This window comes from Juglans microcarpa x Juglans regia, chromosome 6D (genome assembly GCF_004785595.1).
Source record: "Juglans microcarpa x Juglans regia isolate MS1-56 chromosome 6D, Jm3101_v1.0, whole genome shotgun sequence".
Taxonomy (NCBI): domain Eukaryota; kingdom Viridiplantae; phylum Streptophyta; class Magnoliopsida; order Fagales; family Juglandaceae; genus Juglans; species Juglans microcarpa x Juglans regia.
In genome coordinates, this window is record NC_054604.1 from 571,479 (window position 1) to 596,875 (window position 25,397).

The following is a 25,397-nucleotide window of genomic DNA, read 5'->3' on the forward strand; positions in this document are numbered from 1 at the left end:
CCTCTCGAAGGGGAGCTCCAACGAGGGGTCTTCTCCAGCAAACATATTCAAGATCTCCATTGTACAGTGAGAAATGAAAGGTTATGAGAGATTGTAAATAAAGTATATTATAGTAGATTTCTCCTCACCAAACACTCATGGACGTACGCATTATGCTGAACTACATAAATCTTTGTGCCTCAATCTCTTTACTTTCCTTGCATTTATTTTCTACACATCGTTATAGATGTACGCACCGACATGAGGCCTAAATCATCATAGTAGGCCGGGAAAGAAGATCGACAATGCATCACATAAGATTGTCTGCTCGTGTTCCATATTGTGAAAGGAAACTGTCATAGAATTGGTGAACAGTTTACCCTGGTTTCCAAACTTTAGCTGCAGAAGCATACTGTGTCTGTTGCAGCCTTCATCGATTACGAGTTTATGTTGTTGATGATGCGTTTATAAAAAATCTGTGTTGTTGATGATCCTAAAGTTGTCTTTTTCCAGCACAAGGCTTTAAAGGGTTGGCATCATGAAGTGGCCGCCTCTGGTTTCTACTACTATGGATTAAGCACTTTCTTTTGTTTTCTTTTTAATATTTCCTCTGGCCTTTTCCCGTGTTATTTCAAATCCTTTCTTAAGTCTGTCTGAAAGATTGTCATGGTACCGCAAAGCTTGATATATCTGTCTACGTAACGACAACGTCTGAAATGAAATTTCAGACAGAAACGCACGTCTGTTCAAGCATCGATTCTTTTTATGGTCGGTTTTGTTCCGAGAATAATTTAAGATTTTAAGACATTCAAGGAATTCTTATCTTTATGGGAGAGGTATGAAATGGTGGGAACAAATGTGTTTCATTCTAACGAATCGCACGGTAGACCAGTATATACTAACTTGTGAAACCATGATAAAAATTCATTCGGCTTTTGATCATGCCGTAAAATGCCAATTCATAGAATTACTGTAACCCAACAAAAGATACGATATTGGGAAACAAGCTTTTACCTGCAATACACTCAAAACAGTTACAAAGTACAAAAGGTTTACAGGAAGTAAGACGTGCAAGTTCTCAACTTCTCACAGAGGTAATCGTCTGAAAACGATCCTCTATCCATCCACCAATAAAACACCAACTATGCTACAGAGACGACCACTACAAAAACAAAAAAACCAAGGAGAGAAGAACTCAAAGACTATAGATCCAGGATCACACAAATTAAATCTGCCGTAAAACCTTCTCAGCAGCTGCTATTGTTTTTTGGATATCTTCGGAAGTATGTGCCAGGCTTGTAAACCCAGCCTCAAACTGTGAAGGAGCAAAGTATACTCCTTCCTCCAGCATTCCCCTAAAAAACCTTGCAAACTTGGCCGTATCACTCTTCTTCGCATCCTCATAGTTGTAAACAGGCCCTTCTGTGAAGAAAAACCCAAACATCCCACTTATATACCCACCACATATAGCATGGCCAGTTTTTTTTCCAGCATCAAGTATACCTTGAACCAATTCGCCAGTGATCTTATCCAAGTGTTTGTAACTTCCTGGCTGCTGTAACCGCTTAAGAGTGTGTATGCCAGCTGTCATTGCCAATGGGTTTCCGCTCAGGGTCCCAGCCTGGTACATCGGTCCTGCAGGTGCTACCATCTCCATAATCTCCCTTCTTCCTCCATATGCACCAACCGGCAGACCACCACCAATGATCTTCCCGAGAGTTGTCAAATCAGGAGTAATACCAAAATATTCCTGAGCTCCACCATAAGACAGACGGAACCCAGTCATAACTTCGTCAAAGATGAGAAGAGCACCATTTTCTTTCGTGATTTTGCGTATAGCATCAAGGAAAGCAGGTTTAGGAGCAATGAAACCAGAGTTCCCAACAACAGGTTCAAGGATGATTGCACAAATCTCTTCTTTGTTGGTCTGAAAGAGTTTTTCCACAGCTGATATGTCATTGAAAGGGGCGGTTAGAGTTTCAAATGTGGCTGCTTTTGGGACACCAGGCAAGTCAGGAAGCCCTAAGGTGGCAACCCCACTTCCTGCCTTGACAAGGAATGGATCAGCATGGCCATGGTAACAGCCTTCAAACTTTATAATCTTCTCTTTTCCGGTGAAAGCACGGGCCAGGCGGAGCACACCCATGCATGCTTCCGTGCCTGAATTAACAAATCGGACCATTTCGATGCTTGGAACAGCTGAGATGACCATCTCAGCCAAAATATTTTCTAGCAGGCAAGGAGCACCAAAACTGGTTCCTTTCTTCATTGTTTCAGCCAGGGCAGCAAGTACCTGCAGGTGAACAATAGCTTGGGACATAATCCACAGCAATATCAGAAAGACTACCATGACAACTCAAAAACATAGAGAGGATTAGAAGGGTCCAGCTTAGTGTAATGGCAAGTCAAAGCATAACAATCATAATTCTCCGGCTCTCTTGACTTTCCATCATCGAGAGGACTGCGATGTGGAAAATCTACGTTTAACAGAGGGATCACTTCTCAATAAAGTACTATAACTTTTTTCATCTAACTAGAGTATCACATTACCAAATATCTGTTTTTATTTTCCGATTTTCAATCAATACTACAAAGACTGCGAATATTGTTATCGCAAAATGATTTAGAGGCTTGACAAGTGTTATATAAACAAATTTTGCTTCCACCACACAACATCCTTTGAGCTTTGCTCTGAGAATCAACATTGAAGCTTGTTAACAGGTAGAATGATATTGAGTTCTTAGGATTAGATAAGGATTACAGGACAGGGAAAAGGAATAGAACCTCGTCATCTGCATGGCCAATTATAGCAGGTCCCCAAGAACCCACATAGTCAATGTACTCGTTGCCATCTATGTCCCACATATGAGAGCCCTTGACGGAGTCTATCAGAATAGGTTGTCCACCAACCGATTTAAATGCACGGACAGGGGAATTTACACCTCCAGGCATCAAATTCTACCAAAACCCTTAACATGAGTCAGTAATCAAGAAATTGGAAATAAAATTCGCTATGCAACATCAAAAACACAATCTTGAAGTTCTTTTACTATACATGAAAAATCATTGGCAAGTTAGCGAGTACTTCTACATGCAAGCCCGTGTTGTGAACACACCTCCACACCACTTACCTGACAATCAAAATTTTAATTTTCTTTTACAAATCAAATAATGTCATGTCAATAGTGTGAAAAATGTGTCCTTACACCAGCTTGTAAATATAATCTCAAAACCAACCTAGTAAACTCATTTCAAGAGAGCTCTTTCTAGAGTACAATTCTCAAATTTCACTCTTAGGTCGCACAGAAACTCAGTTGAGAAAATAACACTGCGACCTAAACGTGAGATTTTGAAAGCAAAAACTGGAAATTGGGAAACCCATATTCAGTAACCACCATCCAATATATTCGTTTAACCAACAAAGACATTAAGAAACGAACACAAAATTAGCAGGCTGGAATACCAACAAAACACATGTACAAAAACATTCCAAGAATTCTGAGTCCAGCCCAATCTCAAATTAGAGGGTAAGGAAAGGAATTGTACCTTGGCGGCATTGAAAGCTTCTTCGGATTTTTGAAGAGTGAAATTCTTCTTCTTCTCGTCGAGCGAGACGGCCATTTTCACGCAATAGCGACGAGTCGATCGGGAAGAAGAGTCTATCGGCCTCCGAGAAAGCCTAGTCGTAGAGCACGACAGCCCCAGGCTGACTCTTGATCCGGTAATAGCACCAGCCATTGTCGCTCGCTCTGGCTCTCGCTCTGGTGCTCTCTGATGGGGGTCTACAAGATAAGAGGAGGTACAGAGAAGAGAGAAGCGAGACTACTCGGGAGTATAAAGGAAGGGACCTAGACGACGTCGTGTTACATAGACGTAAAATAATAGCATCAACCAGGTGTAACCCGATATGTAATGGTCGCTTTTGGTGGCTCCGCTCAACCCAACAAAAAATACTTTCCTTGCATTTTGTAGCGTTAGGTAGAGACTAGAGAATAACATAATATTTTTAGCTTTGAAATTTTATCAAATAAAGGCAAAATGCTTATTTTCAGGAGCATTAAATTTGTATACAGCCGCTGGTGAATTGCACTGGCAGTCAAACGAAGATATTTTATATAATTATATTTTATATTTTATATTTTAAAATATAATTATATTATTTTAAAATGAAGATATTTATGTAAAGTAATATTATTTTATAAATTATTTTTTAAAAAAGCCTCTTATTTAAAACATAACTCTATAAATGATTGTAAATAGCATTGTGTGTCTAACATTTCCCTTAATGAGCATTAGTATTGAATTATACAAATGTAAATGCAAAATTTTTATAATATGACCTAATTTTATATTTGGTTATTCTATTCAAAACTTATTCTCACGTTGAATTATCCATCTATTAGTCAAAATAATAATAAAATATTATAAATTTAATAATATTCTTTTTCAAGTTTTTTTTATTAATTTTTTTTCTAAATTAAGAGCTATATGGAAATACATTAATACAAGTGCAAAACAATATTTCTGGAGTGCAGCAAATATATTCTAAATATTTAATACAGCACCACTGAAAAAAAAAATATGTCTATTACATTTTTACCTAAATAAAACACCCATTAATTTTCTTTTTGTTTCCAACTCAAATCCCAACTCTGGGAGCACTAAAACAAAGCACCCCCCCCCCCCCCTCTCCCAAAAAAAAACCCTAAATCTGAAAAATTGAACCCAGCAGTAGCAGGCAAAAAAAAAAAAACTTTGAAACAAAATAAATGATACAGAAGAAAAGCAAAAGAACGAAATAAGAAATTGAGAAATGGTGCATAAGAAAAGCAAAGGAAATAACAAATACCTAAAAATATTCTTTAATCAATTTGGTCTAGTTACAGTGACCACCAAATATAACCACCAATCTCATATTAATGAAGCTAAAACTCGTATCATTTTAAAGTTGCATAATTTAATATAGACTATTTTTGGGGTCTATTAGTCAAACTACTCATTGGATTTGCATTTGCATAATCCAATGAGAATGCTCATCAAGATAATACATGCCTAAATTTAACCCTAAGGAGTAGCTCAGCTGGTCCGGCATTGGGTTTGCTCTCCAATAGTCACTAGTTCGAGGCCCCTTAGGACAACTGGAGGTTTACCTGGTCATTAACTTTAAGACCCTATGGGATTAGTCAAGGTGCACGTAAGCTGGCCCGAACACTCATGGTTATAAAAAAATAATAATAATAATACATGCTTAAATTTGTTACACCATTTTTTCTTGGTCAAAGTAGCATCCTTCATCTCATTAGTAAGCTCAAATTAAATATTGATGGTGCATTAAAAGGAATAGTCCATCATTATTTTTATTAAGAAAAAATATGAGCTAGGGCTACTCCGACCACACATCCTAGACAACATACGTAGCAATCGTAAGCATACATAATAAAAACAACCTCGACAACAAAATACGAATTTATGATTCACTATAATTGGTTTATTCCTTGGGCTCCCAAAATTAAAAAAAGTAACTTGTCGAATTCTTTTTTCTTCCTTCAAAAGATTAAAGGCTTGGACAGAGTTGGGGTCGATCTTTGAGTAGGTTTCAGCAGAAGGCCTCGGAGTTGGAGAGCTGTTGACCCAAGCGTTGATTGGATTGGATTTGTTTAATTTGCCATAACATATTTTGCGGTCGACCGAACCCAAAACCAGCCCAAACATGAGCTGGTCTATGACATAACAGTCCAATGTTATTTCTCTTACACTTCTCAAAGGTTCATTGCTGGGAATCGACCTATTGCATTGTGACCCGCGCGCTGGAGTTGTTCGTTGATCGATGAATGAAGAAAAAGGAGGGAGATTAATTTGGGTTCATAGACGATTGATTTTGGTCATGGCTCGACTTTTGCAAGCAACCTTATAATTAACGATGATATGGTGAAGGCAGTTAAATCAATTGTTCCCAAGAAAATAACACATTCCTCAAATCATAATTCCAATATTCACGAATGTAACTACCATATTGTATATCACTTTTATTATATATACAGACAAGACAACTATCCAACCCGAAAAAATATCAGTCATATCCAACCAATTTTCCTTCCTCTCTTTCTCCCTCCAACCCCAATTCAGAAGACACCCTTTACAGTGAACACAATACCCTCAATCGTTCAAAGTCCCCGGAAAATAGACTCAAACCAACAACAAAAAAAGGGAAACTTCTAAAGCCAAAGCAGAACGGCAGAAACGAAAATGGGTATCTTATCCTAGTATTTTTTGTATTAATCACCGATTTTAAGTCCTGCTTTGGGGGGTGGGCATTGCACGAGTGTTTATGAGTGCGCTGCTATACGTACGTACGTAGTAGTGAGTTGGTAAGGAAAAACCATGCGTATTGTCACTCAAACGCAGACGACGGAGGAGACAGAGAGAGGATAGGGGAATGTATTGGCATACTGGAAAGAAAGGGTTCGACCATTAGCCAAGGGCTTGCCGTCATTGACGAGGCATTCGTTGTAGCGAAGCCTCCTGAAGATCTTGGGGTTGATAAGGTGGGCAGAGCTAAACCAGCCACAGCTCAAATGAATGCTGGAGATGTCACAACCACTGACGCAGACGTTCATGATCTCAACAGTATAGGTGGGAATACCACTTGGGAGTGGGGGTGTGGGGCCTTGATTCACCACAATGTCCGACCTGCTACACTTTTCTCCCCTTATTCGGTTCGGTTTCACCATTCCTGTGCAAAAGCAAGGTGTGGAAGGAAGTAAAAAGGGTCTTCAAAATCAGGCCATATATAATTTTACTTTGCATTATATAACATAAAAGTCAAAAACATTAAAAAGGCCAACACCTAAAAAACCAGCCAATGGGGTATATCTTCTACAGACAAAATACACTTTTTGGAAATGATTCACAGGGAATAGAGCCTGAAATACAACTGAGGGTACAGACAAAAGGAGCCCAAAAGGCTAGTTTTAAGTAAGGGTGTAGGGTCACCGTGCTCGCTTGCTTTTAATTTTTCAATGAACAAAAGCCTCGTGTCGCTGTTCATTGAAAACTTGACAAAATCGAATAAATTGCAATTAAAAACAAAAAGCTTTAAAAGCAAATATTAACAATGCCACAAAATCGACAGCCAGTGGAAACGAGGGTGGCTCATTTGCCCACGAACAAAGACCTACATGCTGCTACACAACATAGGTGCCTAAAAAACGGCATCATGAATGGGTATAAATAAATAAACGTGATGGGATATTTCAGATCTTATCAAGGAGATCCTCTAAACAGTTTGATCTTCCTTCAAGACGGACCCCCCCAGGTTCACCAATTCAATTTAATAAGATGTGTGAATGAATCTTACCACGATGAAGAAGAAGCTTGCGATGCGGTACAGTGAGCGTGGCGTTGTTACCGTCGGAGCTCCTGATCCTCATGCCTGCGAAAAACAGAAATGAGATGAAAATCAGTAAACTAACTAAATCAATTCGTTTTGTTTTATTTAACTCTAAGAAACAGAAAGACAGTTAGAAGACGCAATGGAATATGGAATATACACATATATGTATATGTTAGCGAATATAGATGTCCCTCGTGTTGCTGAAAGCGAAGCCAAAGAGAAGAGTAATTAAAGGAGCACAGCAATAATTGAACCAATAAAATATTCGCACCAACAAAGAATTATGTGAAAGAAAGATCAGCTTACTGCTTTAGTATAATGGCGGAGGAATATCATGTATATTTTCCCGATACAAAATAATTCAGTTCAAAAAAATATCTATACGTGACCAGGAATGAATCATATATATATATATATATATAATATATAATATATATATCTTGAGAACCTGAGAGAAGCACAGGCATCGAAACGACACCAAAGAAGAACAATATCGTCGACGCTGCTAAAGCCACCGTGATTATTTGGAGCCTGGAGAAGGAGGAGTGTGTCATCCTTGAAAGATGCCTCGATAAAAGCAGAAAAAGGAAATGGGAGGAGACTTGGTGGTGGAGCAGTTAAGACGGACAAGACGAAGATCCAAAATTAGCCTCTAATAAACCGCCATGATTGTAGAGGAGCTCGGATACTGAAACCTGGTCCCAGAAACTAATTAATATATATGTATATATATGTGTGCACTGTATCAAATCAAAGAAATTAATCAATCAAAAAGAGAAAAGTCAAGCCGTCGATGAAAAAGAAGGAGCGGTCGGGATTAGTACCTCGAAGCTAACACTCACGGGCTATAAAACTAGACATGTACACTCACCCTAGAACCAAAAAATCTCAATCAAAAAAATAAAAAAATGGAAACGACGGTGATTTGAACCCGAATCACGTAAAAAGCAGACTCGATAAAGTTGGGGAAGAAGAAGACACGTGGACACACAGACAGACAGACAGACAGACAGATATACATACACGGAAAAGCGAGCTGATACAAAATACGTACTTTTGGAAATGGTAAAGTTTAAGCAAGCGGAAGGGGGCGAGCGGGGGAGACAGCGAACAAAGAGCAGAGAGCGCAGCAGAGAAGGAGGCGCTGCTGCTGCTGCTGCTGTAGTAACAGCAGCGGATGTAGTAGTAGTTGTGCATGCAAAAGCTAAAAAAACGAAAAACAAAAGGGGAACAGGGGACAGGTAGCAGGGAGCCGCAGGCAGAAGCTTAGCTCTCCCACTCCAAAGGGACAAAAAATAAAAAAAAGAGGCAGAGAGGGTTGGCGGGGGATCGGCCTAAAAGCCAGAAATGACAAAACAGCAGTACCACCACCATAACCTATCTCCATTTGCTTATCTTTTATAATTTATTTTTTAATACTTTTGAGAGGAGAGAATTACCTTTGGGATTAGGGATGTGGGAGGCTGGAGCGGTGGAGGAAAAATGGTATACCCACCTCTATGTATATGTACTAGTAACTGCACGTTTGCCCGTTGCCCAATTCTATCATGTTTTAAATTTTTAACTATAAATGGATAAAATTCTATCTATATTTTTAGAATTTTTTTTCTTGTTTACAACATATTATACACACAATTTACATAATATTTATAATTATAATATAACCATTTATAAGAACCAAGTGATAATTATGTACAGATATTTTTAAATATATATTACAGAAGCGATAAGTTTTAAATGGAATATTTGAACCATTCAACTTACTTTGAAAAAAAAGTTTACCCACCTATATATATACACTAATAACTGCACGTTTGTCCTGTTGACTAATTCTGTTATGTTTCAAATTCTAAACTATAAACAAATAGAATTCTATCTATATTTTTTAGATTTTTTTTTTGTTTACAACACATATTATACACACGATTTGTATAATACTTATAATTATAATACAACGACTTACAATAATCAAGTAACAACTATATACAGATATTTTTAAAATATATATTATAAGAACGATAAGTTTTAAACAGAATATTTGAAACATTCAACTTATTATGAAAAACTGGTTTACCCACCTATATATATATACTAGTAACTGCACGTTTGCCCTGTTGACCAATTTTGTTATGTTTCAAATTTTTAACTATAAACGGACATAATATTGTCTATATTTTTACAATTTTTTTCTTTCTTACAACACATATCATATACACAATATGCACAATATTTATAACTATAATACAACGACTTACAAGAACCAAGTTACAACTATATACATATATTTTTAAAGTATATATTACAAGAGCGATAATTTTTAAACGGAATATTTAAAACATTAAACTTATTGTTTCACAAAAACCATTTCCCAAAACACAGGGACTATCAAAGTCTAAAATAAAAAGAAATTTATGCTATGAAATAAAATAAGTTTAAAAGTCTAAATTACAAGTTCAAAAGTCCAACAAATATATAAAAATTATATATAATGTAAACAATATTATATATAATATTTTAAAAATTAATTTAAATATATATTATAATGAATTTGTCCGATCCGATCCTAAAAATCATAGAATTGGAATAGGACCGATTCCGGCTGGTTTGACATTTTAGAAAACGGTTCCGGTCCAAAACCAGACCGATTTTTCAGTTAAAATTTACACCCCTAAGAAAAATGATGGTTGGTGTAGAAAATAAATAAAAATAAAGATAGAGAAGAGGGAAAGGTGAGAGATTTTGCCGATAAATCAATATACTAATTAATATACACAGTAAGTTAAATATGTTCATGGATAAATTTTATTACTATACCCATTATGATATTAAGAATATGTTACCCTATTTGATATAATGCATTAAATTCTTTCCTTTTTTATATTTTTATTTTTTTAAAAAAAATAAAAATCATTCCCTGAATCCCTTCTTACAAATTGTACAGTCTGAAAAATCCCTTCTTCCAAATCCCTAAAATCCCTCAAGTTGTTGGCGAATAAAAATTAGTGATCAAATAGTGGGCTGATTAGCATAGTCTTTAAACTCCCATAGTAAGATGGCTGGTTTGTACGAACTCATTCATGTATGAAAAAAGCTATTCTTACCGATAAATTGATAACGGGTTTCAAGAGTGGGTCTCGATTATTTTCTTTTTATTTAATGATTAAGAAAATATTTTTTTAATAATTATATAAATTTTTTTTAAAAAAATATTTAAGCAAATTAAAAAAATATATGAAAAGAGAGAGAGAATTGCACGTCTCGGTGAGAATCCTACGTGGCATCTCCCATAATGTATTGTAAAAGAAATTTTTGGAAATTGAAAAAGAAAAAAAGAAAGAAAGAAATCATTCACTCAAAAAAAGAAAAATGTTATCATTCATCATGAATAGCGGGGCCTTTTTATTGAAAAATGATTACCATACAATATTTTTCATAATCATATTTTAAAATGAGAGATATTATTATAAAATATCATATAAAAGTAATACTACTTCATAAAAAGAAAAAATCTATTCATCATCTTAATTTATATCATCCTCTCATTATCTCATGATGTGATATTAGATAATAAATTTATAAATAAAATATAATAAATTATCTCTAATTATCTAATATCATATTATAAGATAATTGAAATGACAAGGAACAATTTTATTTGGCTGAGCACAATGAGCACACGTGGGAATAATGGGTTTAATTGGGTAATGATTACCTGTCTTCCCATTTCCGGGCGTGTGGGAAGGAGCCTCACGCTTTCTTGTCATATTATCTCCATAAGATGTTAAATATTTTCTATATCTACATTAATTAGGCAATTTTTACAAAATTCGAAATTTAAATTTAAATATTTTTTAATATTTTTTACGACATTGATGGGATGTTCCGAGGTGTTTTGTTCATTTTTTCCGGCCTTGTTTTCTAGGACCAAAAAAATTATATATGTTCATGATCAGAGGGATTAAAGGATGTTGGTGCTAGAGGGTAGGCTTTGAAGAGAATGTCACAGGACTGGAGACGAATGTTGCAAGGAATGCATATGCTGTCGGAGCAGTGACGAAAGCTTTACACCAATTACTTCTTAAGCATATATATATATAATACTCATTTCATCTGGAACTCACATAATTACATGCACATGTCATGCCCATTCTGCTTCAGACTCAACCAACATTGATGGCTGCATCTCCAAAATGAAAAAAAACCCCAGAAACTCATTTCCTCCCTTTTCTTTACATATCTGTCCACACTACAAAAGGCCAGCCAGCGTCAGCCAACTTTACAAAATAATGACTAAATCTAACAAAAACTTTAAATGCTGTTATAACCCTAAAATGAAGTGGGATCATCACGTTCAATACACTCATGTAACCTTCCTGTGCAAACATGGTGGCGTTAGTGCTCTCAACCTTCCGGTTTGCTCTCAGAAGACTACATTTTTTCAAGCTGCGTTATCCTATCAAACAACTCTTGGACGGTATTATTTGCATCCTACCAAAAAAAAAAAACAATTAAAGAAGACAAAGTTCCAAACACTGAGAAAGAAGCACATACATGCAGGAAAGGGAATGCTATCAAACTAAGTAGCCGTGAAGAAAGGAAAGGGGGTGCGGGGAGCTTGAACCTGTAACTTCTTTTTCATATTTTTCTCCTCGTTATCCCTCCGATCTCTCTCCTCTGCAAATATGTCTATTAGACTTTCTTGTTCATTGTTCAATTCCTCAATCTTTTGCTGCGCCGCTTGGAGCTGATCATAGTTCAGGGAGTTACTTAAATGAGAAGTAATAAGTTCACTAATAACAGCTTTAACCAATTAAATGGTGTTGGGTATGGATCCCGCATGGTACCTACAAAATCTTCCACAACTATTTTCCATGACTTAAAAATTCACTTCTAGTTTCCCCTCCCATTCATTTGTAACGGGCACATATAAAGCAGTGAGCCTTATTAAATAAATGTGCATAAAAAAAAAATATTCGGCATCTGAAGAAAGCATTAAACATCATCATTTTAAAAAGATGTTTTCTATCTTTCAGCATCGATACCAGAGAATCAGAGATAGATGGCTAAGTTGCACACCTGAGTTTCAAGAGATTTACACTTGTCTCTTTCCCGTTGCAAGTCATCCAGCAATTCCCCCAAAACCTCTCCATTCTTTTTCTCTAATCTACAGAGTAAGAAGAAAGGGGAAAATAATGAAGTTAATTTGTAAGGCAGCAGGTAGGGCAGAAAATTTTATTACTACCTTGTTTTCACAGAGACAGAACAAATACCTTTTCCTCAACTCACGATTCTCTTCTTTCAACAGCTCCAGAGTGCGTAAATCAGAGTCTGAAAGCGAATGTGGACAACATTTAATATCACCACCCTGCCAGTTCAACAAAGCCATTAGTAATGCTCAACTAGACAAACCTTAGAATCATTTGAGCAGCAATGCTGAATATAAATAAGAACAATTTAAAACATTGAGAAATTGAGCAAATATGGGGCCTCACCAACTGTAGGACCAATACTGAAGTTATACAACCAGAGACTGTCTAATCGTTTAGTTTTACTAATAGTATATGATAGATCTTTGACAGTTGCAGAACTTATTAACAAACCTATACTAAATATGACCAATTAAATGACTAAAACCTAAATCTCTAATTCTATCAAATAGAGACAACGATGCCCCACCAATTATGCTCAGATGCAACAGTGTGGGAAAAAACTTCAAACTTCAACATGAAGCAAGGAGCAACTCAAAGCAAACCCTAGTTTACAGGCTCTCCTTTTAAAGCAGTTGGTTAGTGTGTTGAAGAACTTGAGGACTCTTTTCCCGGTCTGGATACCAAATACTGATCAAATCTTAACAAAAAGTGAAAATTATAGAAGGGAAGCAGCAATGGATACAAAGGTATCTTCTACCTTTAAGAAAGCTGAAGAAATCCAAAAACATTCCCAATTTTTCAAGCACTAGTGCACTTTCTTTAACCAACCCATCACTAGAATAATTAGCATGAAAACAGAAAACAATTAGTAGAACAAAAAATGGCTAGAAAATTACACTTGATGGGGATTGTGTGGAGGTACGAAGCTTTCTTCCACCTGATGCACAGTCTTGCTGGGATTCCATCTCGTCCATGCATGAAGATGACCTAGTCATATGCAAGCCATCTTTGCTGAAAGATTTCGTAGCAATTGATGTCTTATGACCACTGCCAGTTTCTTGTTTCTCGGGTAGGTCTATATGAATGTCCTCATCACTTACATTTTCTGCAGAAGGTGATGACAATGGCTCCGAAGAAAACCGTCTTTTTTTAGATTTTGGGTGTGTCGTCGTTCTACTTTTCTCTTCACCTGACCAATGCCCATTACCATATCCCTGAAATCTTTCCGAGTCTTTTCCTCCATGCTTCTGAGTTGACCTTGAAGAATATTTCTCTGATACTGAAAGCGGGGTCTTGCTGCCTGAGGCAGCAGCAGCAGCAGACTTATTTGGGTGAGAAGTTTCTACAAAACCAGCCAAATTTGGGAGAGATGACAAGGCTGTCCAAAATAATTAAATCCCTGGGTCTATTTCCTCCCATTCTACTTAACTAGTTTTCTTCTCTTAGTATTGTATATGACTTGTGCACTTGGACTTTACCGAGTGTCTTATTAATAATTCTTACTTACCAAAAATTCAATAAAAAAGAGTAAAGCAAGCAGCACATTTGATGCATAAATCAATTAAAAAAAAGATGACTAATAGAACAAGAATCCCATAAATACCTCTCTGTTCAGCTTTATTTCCAGGTTTGTTATTTTTCCATGGAATGTAACCAATTTTGTGAGAGTTAGCGGACCTAAATGAATTAGAATAAGCAATCAGTATCGACTAGAGGAAATCATCTATCCAAGTAAAATTTAGTAATGCATAACCAAAAGGTAAGAATGACAAACCAGTAACTCTTTTGCATCTGTATTAATCGTGCCTCAAGTCTTGCAAGAACTGTTGTGCGCTCAAATCCCTGCTTATCATGAGCCGGTTCAACAAAATTAGCTTCCAATACGCCTGCAAACAGAAATGAAGTTGATCTGAAATGAGCTCAAGTGAACTTGGTATGAGAAAATTCTGGAACTGCAACAATAAGACAATACCTATAACTCCACGACCACCACTTCCTGCAGCATTCCAAAGCCTCCAGAATGGCTGACAAAAACAACAAACACTTGTTAAAGAATGAATTCAAAGAAGATCATCTGTCAGACTCATGGATGATGTTATGACATCAACTCCCAGAATTCAAAAGACAAAAGGAAAAACAAGAAGAAAACTTGATGAAACCTGATATATTCAAATCAGTAGTAATAAGAAAAGAGGTGGTTAGCAGGACTGTTTTCTTTTTCCGAACAAAAACGACCATGAGGCTCATATATTAATCATGTAAAAGAATTCCTATTTGTGCTGTGCACATATTAACCAATTGGCAGATATTTCAGTCATTACACTATATCGTATGGTTATTTCAAACAACGAAGTAGTAGAAGGACACAACCCAAAAATAAAAAATAAAAACAGCAATAGCATTCCATTTGTTCGGCAGCCAGCAAAAATATCTTGGAACAATAAGAACGAGTATGAGAATCTTCAAAAATAAGATCTGCTTTTCCATTGAGTCCTAGTATTCAATATTCAGCTTTGAATGTTGCAAGTCAGATTTAATGGTGTTCTTTGGCTTTTTATGTCGGGCAATCTAGCGATTTTCAGATTTGCTGAATGGGATGTACCAGAGTGTTATAAGCCTTACTTTATCTTTTGCAGTCTTTTGCAGTCACCCTCTTGTGATACCCTATATGATAAAAATAAGGGTAGGTGGTGTATGAGATTCCACATTGCTGTTTGGGAAGGAGAAGTTTTTGCTCTTTATAATTCCAATTGTATCATTGATTAGTTCTTTTGGAGTATAGCTCATGTGGTTTGGATCTTCCATTGGGGCTTTACAAATGATATTAGAGCCAGTCCCAACTAGAAATGTGGGACTTGAGCCGTGCCACCTACGAAGGACGAACGTTGGGAATTTAGAAGGGGGGGGGGGGGGAGATGGTGATACCCCATATAATAAAAATAAGAGTAGGTAGTGAATGGGATCCCACATTGCTTGGAAATGAGAAGTTCTTTATAATGTTCCAATGGGGCTCCAATTGTATCATTGACTAGTTCTTTTGGAGTATAAATCATGTGGTTTGGGCCTTCCATTTGGGTGTTACACCTTTCTTCTTAATGTTTTAAGTTTCAGGCTAGGTTTTGCATCCTTTTAATTAATTTTCTGTTTTACTTGGTAATCTTATGTAAAAACAAAAAATTGGTTGAGAAGCCTATGGCCCTATACAAAATCTTTTATGCATTCAGCGAAAATTCAGAGAAATATTATATCTAATTAACTTTTGTGAAACTTTCTTAAAGGTTTGAAGATGTGATTGCCGTCTCTTTCCTAAGTGTGATTCCCTATGGTTTATTTTTCCTTTTCTCCTTCAATTCATTTTACTACCAAACGAGCATCGAAACCTTTCCATAGTCGATGGTCTTTTTTTCTACGCTAACCATTCCCAAACTTCAAATATCAATGCCACTCGAGAAACCGTCAATAACTTATCAAGAGATCTAATCCAGAGCTGAATTTCCCGAGTCCTGAATCCAACAAGAACACTTCTTCCCTAAAGCTTAAGGAAAAAGATCCTGCATCAAATTGGAAGCAGGGCCCCCTACAACTTTTGTCCTGGGTCAAATTGATGCATATTACGAAACGGCCATCAAAATCCTTACAATTTTTAATAGTCTTTTTCTAAGCTAACCATCCCCAAGCCTTCAAATATCAACTCCACTGGAGAATCCTTCAATAACTTATCAAGAGATCTTATCTAGGGCTGAATTTCCCGAGTCATACATCCAACAAGAACACTTCTTCCCTTAAGCGTAAGGAAAAGATCCTGCATCAAATTGGTAGCAGGGCCCCCTACAATTCCAGGCTCCACCTCTTCAATCTCACACTTAGTTTCAATTAGGCGCCACATCATAACTAGACCACATTTTTAAAATATTCTCATCTTTAATTTTGTTTTCCAAAATCTTTTCCTTGCTGCACCGGAATAGCATTATAAAATTGAGACGGGAAGAGGGGGTGGAGCCAGAGAACAATGTGATAGCAGGATTATGAAATTAAAATTCCGCACTGCAATTCAGAGCAAATCATACCTTTATAAGTCGATTCTTGTGGTAGACATTGAATCCTTGAACATCAATATGATGTTTTGCATCCTTAACAAATCCAATAGTCACAACAGCAACCATCTGATGGCAATTGTTGCACACAATATGAATAAATGTTCAACAGCAGACAAGAATATGTAATAGAAGAATTAAGTATTACATTCAAATTCTTTGAGACCACATCAGCACCAGGATTCGGCCTGTATATAACCTCCTGAGACAGCATCATATCATTCACTATACTGTGGTGCTCCACATCTTTCCCACGAAGAATAACTCGAAAGCCTGGAGGAAGCCTCAAGTAGAGAATCGAAGCATAACTCTGGAAATTTAAGTGGGATAAAATAGTTAAAAACAGATATGGAAAAAGAAGAAAGAAGAGAGCAAGAGAGAAATAAGGATAAATGCTACCCCCTTCAAGCTTGCCATGATATCTCCCTACAATCCTTTTTTGCCTTTCTTATTGTCGTTTTCAAATTTTCTTTTGTTATTTTCTCAATAAGCAATCAAAGATTTATTAAAGAAACACGAAATGCATAGCCCAAGTACATAGAAAGTATACAAGAGTAATGCCTAACTAGAAATAGAAAAAGAGACAAAAAGATGATAAAATCTAGGCAAAGGAATAGAGCATTAAAAAATACACTTTTAAGCTCCTCCATTGTTTGCTCACAATCCTCAAAGTTTCTATCATTCATTTCCCTCCAAAGATAGGGGCCATTTTCCCCAGTGCTTCAATTTGTGGGCTGCCATATAATCCTCCCCGATTGACAGGAGGAGGTCCATCCTTTGAGCATGACCTACGACTACCCAGCTCAACCGAAAATGTCATTCCACAGTACAGGTAGTCTCACAAAAGGTAAAAGGTGAGCTACCAATTCCCCGCTCTTCTGTACATACAGCATCAATCTGTCACAATGAATGCCATTTTTTTTATCGGTCGCAATGAATGTCATTTACTTACATTATCCATAGTGAGGATTATCTCAACGGAGGCTGTCCGCCGAAACAAAAAAAAAAAAAAGAACTCACACTGAACCTGTAGAAAGATTGAACAATGAACTTCCATTTCATGCAAGGGACCCAAGGTGTCTTATCTACTCTTCTGAGCATAATCTAGTGGAGTACAAGAGATTGAAAAACTTAGTGCAGAAATCAACCTCCAAGTAACAAGCCACTCTGAAGAAACTAACATTACACTAAGTGGAGCCACCAGATAACTGCAATAGATTAGCCAAAGAAGCCTTATGCACACACGCAATACTATATAGCAATAGGAAAGCTTCTTTGAGGATCTTGTCACCACACCATAAGTCATGCCAAAATTTAGTCACGTAACCATCACTCACCTCATGTCAGTATGACTAGAAAAAACCTTCCATTCTCTCGTTAATATTTTTCTTCAATCGTAACTCATGGTCCCTGTAACACATTTGAACACACCCAACCCAAGCAGAACCAAATTTAGAAGCCACTACGCCTTTACACAAGGCTTCCCTCTCAGGTTAGCAACGCCAAAGCCAATACCCAAAGCACACCTTGGCGCATATAACAAGTCCTACTTTTCCTTATAACAAGAAACAAGTCCCATAATATTACACAGAACTAATCAATCTCATTCTCCCTCTGGATTTCCCTACATCTGGACTAATCCATCTTTTGTACTACTCAAATTTTCTTGGTACTTTGGCATGGAGGAATTTTAATTTTTTTCCCTTCTCCCTTACATGGGTCTGGGGTTTAACTGGGTAAAATACGTGTTTGCACAGTCTCCGGGATTCCTCTTCATCAAAAATATTTTTTCCCTTTTCCTATGAATGACCCAACAATAATCTATATTCCAATAATCAAGGTAAAAGTAAAATATACGATGTTAGCATATTATTCTAATTCAAATATAGAATAAACACATTTCTTTAACACTAGAAAATTGAACCTTCCAGTAGAAACTTGGTCAGTATGAACAGTGAAATCATTGTGAATTGAACCTTTAATACTACACATGAACAATTTTGTCGGCATAAGCTAAAAGTAGACAGGCCTTACAAATGCAATTAACGAACAGTGAAATCATTGTGAATTGCTATTGTGAGATCTTCATCAAGGTTAAAAAGTCATAAAAAATTTTAAAGTCATATAAAGAAATGATGATATCATTAGAAAGTCTAGCATTACCTTTAATGAATGTCGATAAGTCAGGAAATGCCTAGAATTTGGATACTCTCGAGCCATTTGTATTTTCTTCTCATCTCGGTTGACGCCTCTGATTTGAATGTCCTGCAAACAATTGATATGCCAACAAATGTCATAAACCCTAGAAAAGAATCATGCTCAAACAACACAATCCAAATAAAAAAAAAAATCCACAAATAGATGCAGGAGATAAAAAGATACATACATGAGGATCAGCATCAAAATCGAGCTCCAACAGTCCTTGGTCATCTTCCCAGAGATTGTAGATAATTATCCGTGTGCCACAATCACTCATCAGGTCAAACTATTAAGAGAAATCAGTCAATCACAGATAAAAGCATAGCTAATTGCAGTATAAGAATCCTTAATAAAAGCTTGACAGAGCATATTAAAATAAAAGGGAAATATTAAACAGTGGTCTGCATCAACTGAATTCAAATCAATGGTATACTATGATACAACCAAAACATTGCTACCAATGGCCTAAGCCATGGTAAATGGAAAGAATACAAACTAGCAAATTACTGCAAACAATAAAATTGAAGACCCCCCCCCCCCCCCCAAATAAAAAAAAAACAAAAGCCTCGCACCTTCAAAATAAATGTATAATTTATCTGCAACCTGCTGGTAACTTATGATTTCTCTTTATGTACAAGAAAATTCCGCAACTAAACTTTGGTAATTTCTTTAGATGCGGGATGAGCCATGAATGCAGCATATTTTGAAATAGGAACCTAAGAATAATCTGTCAATGATAACTCCTGTGTAAATATATATTGCTTAGACTTTTAATGCTTCGTAGAAACATGACAGTGAATTCTCTTGCTGTTGGCTTATGAACTATTTCACATTCATGAGGGAAAAAATGGAACGTGTGCAGGAGAAAAAATGCAGAATAATGGATAACATGCCGGGCCTTTCCATTCCTGCACAAGTATAAGAGTCACCTGACATTGAAGGTCTGCTTCACTAGAAAACGGGGACCATTGAACTATTGTTTCTACATTTTTACTCCAATCCGCATGAGAAGATCGTATAATCTTGTTGCAGTTTTGTTCTCCTCTTTCATAGTCAAGCTTCATATTCCAATCCACAAAACAATTGTGATCAGAAGTGCAAATAGTCAGCAGTAATGAAAAAACCTATGAACCATATACAGTCAGCACAAGATAATTTTTTTTTTTTTTTTTTTTTATGAGTAATAAATTATTTCACTGATAAGAAGATAGGCATAGCCCAGGTACACTGGAAGTATACAAGTGAATACACCTATTTAAGAACTAGAAACAGTTACAAGGAAATCATGAAAGCTGAGATTATTCAAATCTAAAGCAATGGCCCACAAAAACAAAGTCTTCCAGAAAAAACTTCTAAACTCTTCCAAGGAGCGCTCGTGATCCTCAAAAAGCCTCTCGTTTCTTTCACACCAGATACACCAAAAAATACATATGGGAGCCATCTTCCACACGGCCTCGATCTGTGGTGTCCCAGTGATCCCTCTCTAGCACAAGATAAATTCATTTAAAGAACAATTGTTTTTGGCAACTCATTAATTGGGTGGCAATTCGTGTTCGCGGATCGTGTTTCATCTCAAGTCATGGAAATTCAACTATATGGATCAACCCAAACACGACCCATTAAGCTAAATAGGTCAAACATTCAAACCCTAACATGACCCACTTAAATAACGGGTCGTATCATATCACCCATTATGACCTGTTTAATAATTAATTAAAAATGGGTCAACACGATACGACTCATTTCAATCTTTTTCATATAAATGGGTTAAACAAACCCACATAACTAATTTGACCTAATTAACATAATTCACGTAAAGGTTAAAATTTATATTTATCAATATCCACAATATCTCCAAAAAATAACAATAAAACTACCTACTAACAAAAAATATTAATAGTTTTCAGATTTTAACCTATAATAAAACCAATATTCCAAACAATAATAAATAGGAGTATAAGTCCAAAATTACAATCTCAACAATAAAAACATAAGTATATTAAGAAATACCAATATTACAACCCAACAATAATAAAATTATTTTGAAATAAAATTTAAACAGGTCACTGCGAATTGATTCCAGGTTAAGTGGGTTGACCCGTTTATTAATTGTGTCGTCAACCCGTTTTTACACTAACCTATTTATATCAAACCTAAACCCGCTAATTTCGTATCATGTTCATGTTAGGTTCACGGGTCATGTCATATATTGTCACCCCTACAATCATGATATACATGGTATTTGCAAAAATTGAATTAGATGGCACATCACTTTGCCTCATTATTCCATGTTGATATAATGTAAACCATATTTATATGACAATAAATATATAAATTCATTAAATAAGCAGACAAAATGAAAGCAATTACCATGGGAACTACAATATCTTCCTTCCCTGTGCTCCTCAAGAACGTGTAGGACAGTAACCCAATGCTCTGCGTAGGCCTAAAAGCAAGACCAAGATTACTAAATTAGTTATAACACTACAAAAAGACTACAAGTGAATCAAATATAAAACTATTGAATAATTATGCACTGGACCAAAGGATAAAATAACAAAGACAACCACAATTTCATCAACCTTCCAAGCCACTTACAAGCAACAGACTAAGTCAGTCATCCTCATTTTCTAAATAAGCAAAAAAGGCCCAATAACTGCATCCATACTTGGAAAAGCAACAAGAAAGCACAATAAGCAATAGAACAAGAATTAACCGTTTTCCATCTTTCCCACTGCAACGCGAGAAGACAATCACGTCTGCTCCAAGCCTCATAGTACTCGTCTTAAAACCATTTCCATCTAATAGATCAAACATAAAGAAATTTAATATGCTTTCTAAAGCGGAGTGATATGCAGCCAATATAAATATTTGTTTACTTCCAGAACTAGCAGTTTACATTGTCCGATGGAATTTGGAACTTTGCTTTTAGCAGAATATCCCAACGACATGCATTGTCGCATTTTATCTGGATCCATCCCACCACCATTATCTGCAAGAGAATTTAAATAAATTGAGATTACAAGTAAAAAGAAACATAAAAAGACACATCTAGCATTTACGAAAGGAGGAGATTCAGACTATATTAAACCAATTGCAAACAAAGCCTCATGCTGAAGATCAATCATCTCTGAGCTTTTCTACTGACAAATTGTATGGAAATGAAAAAATAGTTCACTCTCTCAAACCGAGAGCCAGCAAGTGAACCATATTGCAGTAGATAGGCTTCTTTCATCTTTTTTTAGAGGTGGCACTCTTATCCATTTCCCCTTTTGTTAAGAGTTGGCATGCTCCTCAGTTCAAGGATGAGAAAGTGGAGTTCTTCAATTACCGTCCCAAAACAGCCCGTAACAGTGTGCACCCTTTTGATGTGTTTCCTTACAGCAGCAGAAAACTGGAGTGCTTTGAGCAATTTATTTTTCTTTGTATTTGTGTTCTAACAACTATTACAGGGTCCCTAGCCCTTCCTTTTCTATCTTTAGTCTTAGTAACATTACTATCTTGCTCTAAAAAACATTTTTGAACTTTTAAAGCAAGGAGAAAAATTAAACATAAATTTATATAGACACATTTTTCTGTTAGGCTAACGAGATTATCAATCTTGCTCGTGATGCAAACTCTTACCATTTTGTAAAATGTTGCACACACACTGGACCTTCTTGATTGCTGCTCAGTTCTCTTCACCTATAATGGTTTTCTATATAGCCACACCCTAAAGATTCCATACAACCCAAGCATTCATGTTTGATTCAGTACACATAAGTTCTATTCATTTCCTTCTTAGGACAGAATTTGCACAAGTTTCAGGTACAGTAATAAAATTGTACTGTACCAGCTATTGTATTTTCTTCTGCCTTTTCATTTAGGTTAAGGAGATTACTAATCTCTTTTCTCTGAGGATTCCTCTATTTCACTAACAAATTATCACCAATCACAATAATCAATTAAGATGGTTTAAACTTTACTCAAAATCCAAAAAACATGACTAAATTGAACACGATACAGATTCCAGATCTTTCCATACAAGATCCAGAGAGAAAATCCTTAATCCCACAGAAAAATAACACTGAAAAAAAAAAGATGAAAACAACAGACCTTCAATCAGCAACATCCTGCTCCCATCTTTCTTATTTAAAACCATATCTACATTAACATATGTAGCACCATTGCAGACCTGACATCAAAATGATGAAGTGAGCAGAAGTGAGAAATGCATGCAAATGTTGATGTTGCATAATTTAGAATATATCGGATGCAAGATACCTCATCCAACGAATTGTCCAGAAGCTCTGCAAAAGCTGCAGACAGAATTTCAATAAGCAACTTAAAGAAGTAGAAACTCCTAGCCAAAAAATAGACTCACATTATCATCAATTACTGTGGAGAAACATCCTACTTGCAAAACTGTTTGAATAACTTTACCTCCAAGAGCCCACTTATGACTGGTCGCATTGGAATGTAGAAATCTCGGATGCACCCTGACATGATCAATGCCAACTGAATATTTTGAAAGAAATATTAGATAGTGGTTACATTGCCAATTATGACACAAAAACTAACAACTAAGATTTGCAGCTATTCATTCATAGTACAGAGTGATCAGCAGACAGGATTAATGAGCTCAAGAACAATTGTTTCTCTTACAAAACTTCTCTATTTTATTGTTATTTTTTTATTTGTGTAGTGGTAGTGGGGGATGGGGGAAGGGACCAAGGGATTTGATAAAGAGGATTCACACATTGGTGAGTAATATAATTAAATAATTCAAACGAACTTATGAGAAGTCAAAGTAGCCTCAATCATTCGTGACCAAAGACCAACAGAAAACAAAAAAGAAAGGCAATCAATGTTGACCTATAATAAGTTCCAACTGGAAACTCAAGATTTTGTCATCCATGGCCAGAAAGTAAGTGATTAAATGTAATTTCAGGTCTTTAAAAGATTAACCATATAACGTTTTAAAGGCCCCATCACAGATTCAACAGCAGGTATGTTATTGTCCAGGCCATATTTGATGTCAAAAATTTGCTGGTGTCCTCTTAAACAAAGGCATTATTGTGCTACTTGCAATCCATTCACTCTATGCTTTTAATAATCACAGTAAGGTGAAACAGCAAACGAAATTATAATAAACCATGTTTTCCACACGTTGTTGCTTTAAGCCTCAACCGGGATATCAATTGCCTTCTCACATTTTTATACCCTATGTCTTTGAAAAAATAGAATTTAACTTAGATCCCAATGGATTTGTACGTAGAAAACCATCTTAGATCTCCCCCCCCCCCCCCCCCCCCCCAGAACTCCCCTTTAAATAAAATTTAATTCCACACAACAATGCCGGTAAATGGTTTGAGAAATGAAGTTTACAAACTAATGTGGCTGGACATGGTACTTTTAGCATAAAATGATTTGACATATTACAAGAAGCCACAGCAGTTTGTAAACTTATATTTGTAAGATCCATGTGTAGACCTCTCACTTCTCAAACAATTTCCTCCATTTGAGTTTAACAGAATGTAGCATATTACTTATCAAAAGAACAGGATGTAGCAAACTAGGAAGAGAGCTCAAAATCAAATAGCGTAATCCATAGGTGAAACTCAAAAGCACTAGATAAATGCACATTATTTTTCCATTTATAATCTCTCTGTCAATAAAAGAAAAGAAATCAATGCAGTGATATAAACCAACAAGAGTTACCGAATTAAGCCTACTTCGGTATAATAAAACCGCATTCTTCCTTTTCGTTAAATTTCTCAGCAACTTAAGGGAACTATAATAAAAACATAGAATATTACTATATATATATATATATATATATATATATATATATATATATATATATATACATACATACATGATACATGATACATACATATAGAGAGGAAGGGAGAGATTACCCGAAGACAAACCCCACTCACTAGACGGAGCGCCCTCATAGTCTCCAGCTTTCCAGAACTGCTTGCAGGAGCTCTGCCCGCTCCAGGCGCTAACTCCGACGAATTCGTTCGTTTCTGGAAGCGTCAGCGCCAACCCCGCATCCGCAGGCGGAAGCGATTGGAGAAATCTGGGCGGCAAAACCACCCCCAACTCGTCCAGCTTCTTCGTCTTCATCTCCTTCTCCTTCTCCTCAGCCCTTGCTCTCTTCCTCGAAACGGCGTCGTCGTCGTCGGAGTCCGAGCCATCGCTACTGCTACTGAGTTCGATCACCGTGAAAGGTTTCCTCGGAACGTCGCCTTCTCTTGCGCTCCTCTGCCCCGCACTAGAAGTCTCCAGTAACTCTTGCTTTACACGAGTATCCATAGCTTTTCGGAGAAAGAAAGAAGTACGAAAAACAAAACAGAAAGCCAGACAGGATGGAGATCCAGCTACCTTTATACGCCAAATTCAAATCGCACATAAACCGGCACTTTTCGTATAGAGTTGTTCTGTGCAAAGAAATAAAATAATAATTCTTGAACAAGATACCTAAATTTACAGGCAGAGACAGAGAGTCAGAGAGATTCAGCAACCTTCACAAGCCAAATTCAAATCGCAAATAAACCGGTACCTTTTCTTTTGAACAGAACCGGAACCTTTTCA

At 36.3% G+C, this 25,397-nt stretch overlaps 3 protein-coding genes across 3 annotated transcripts; all 3 read right to left on the reverse strand.

Moving 5' to 3' along the window:
- Positions 1–974: 974 nt before the first annotated feature.
- On the reverse strand, positions 975–3,822 carry LOC121234636 (glutamate-1-semialdehyde 2,1-aminomutase 2, chloroplastic). Its single transcript, XM_041130650.1, has 3 exons — positions 3,526–3,822; positions 2,764–2,937; positions 975–2,272 (listed from the first exon to the last, which is right to left on the reverse strand). The coding sequence occupies exons 1-3, from the start codon at positions 3,715–3,717 to the stop codon at positions 1,205–1,207; spliced, it is 1,434 nt and encodes a 477-aa protein (XP_040986584.1). The 5' UTR covers positions 3,718–3,822; the 3' UTR covers positions 975–1,204.
- A 2,149-nt stretch (positions 3,823–5,971) lies between these two features.
- On the reverse strand, positions 5,972–8,389 carry LOC121234079 (protein TAPETUM DETERMINANT 1-like). The gene is made up of 3 exons (XM_041129880.1): positions 7,821–8,389; positions 7,337–7,411; positions 5,972–6,712 (listed from the first exon to the last, which is right to left on the reverse strand). Exons 1-3 carry the CDS (start codon positions 7,924–7,926, stop codon positions 6,375–6,377), a joined length of 519 nt encoding a protein of 172 aa, XP_040985814.1. The 5' UTR covers positions 7,927–8,389; the 3' UTR covers positions 5,972–6,374.
- Positions 8,390–11,443: 3,054 nt separating this feature from the next.
- LOC121235713 (protein MICRORCHIDIA 7-like) lies at positions 11,444–25,397 on the reverse strand. The gene is made up of 20 exons (XM_041132086.1): positions 24,716–25,397; positions 23,238–23,312; positions 23,079–23,113; positions 22,911–22,989; positions 21,715–21,807; positions 21,532–21,616; positions 21,186–21,261; positions 19,745–19,873; positions 19,003–19,101; positions 18,780–18,881; positions 16,765–16,926; positions 16,590–16,685; positions 14,495–14,546; positions 14,297–14,408; positions 14,126–14,199; positions 13,419–13,864; positions 12,643–12,737; positions 12,449–12,536; positions 11,994–12,116; positions 11,444–11,860 (listed from the first exon to the last, which is right to left on the reverse strand). The coding sequence occupies exons 1-20, from the start codon at positions 25,116–25,118 to the stop codon at positions 11,801–11,803; spliced, it is 2,484 nt and encodes an 827-aa protein (XP_040988020.1). The 5' UTR covers positions 25,119–25,397; the 3' UTR covers positions 11,444–11,800.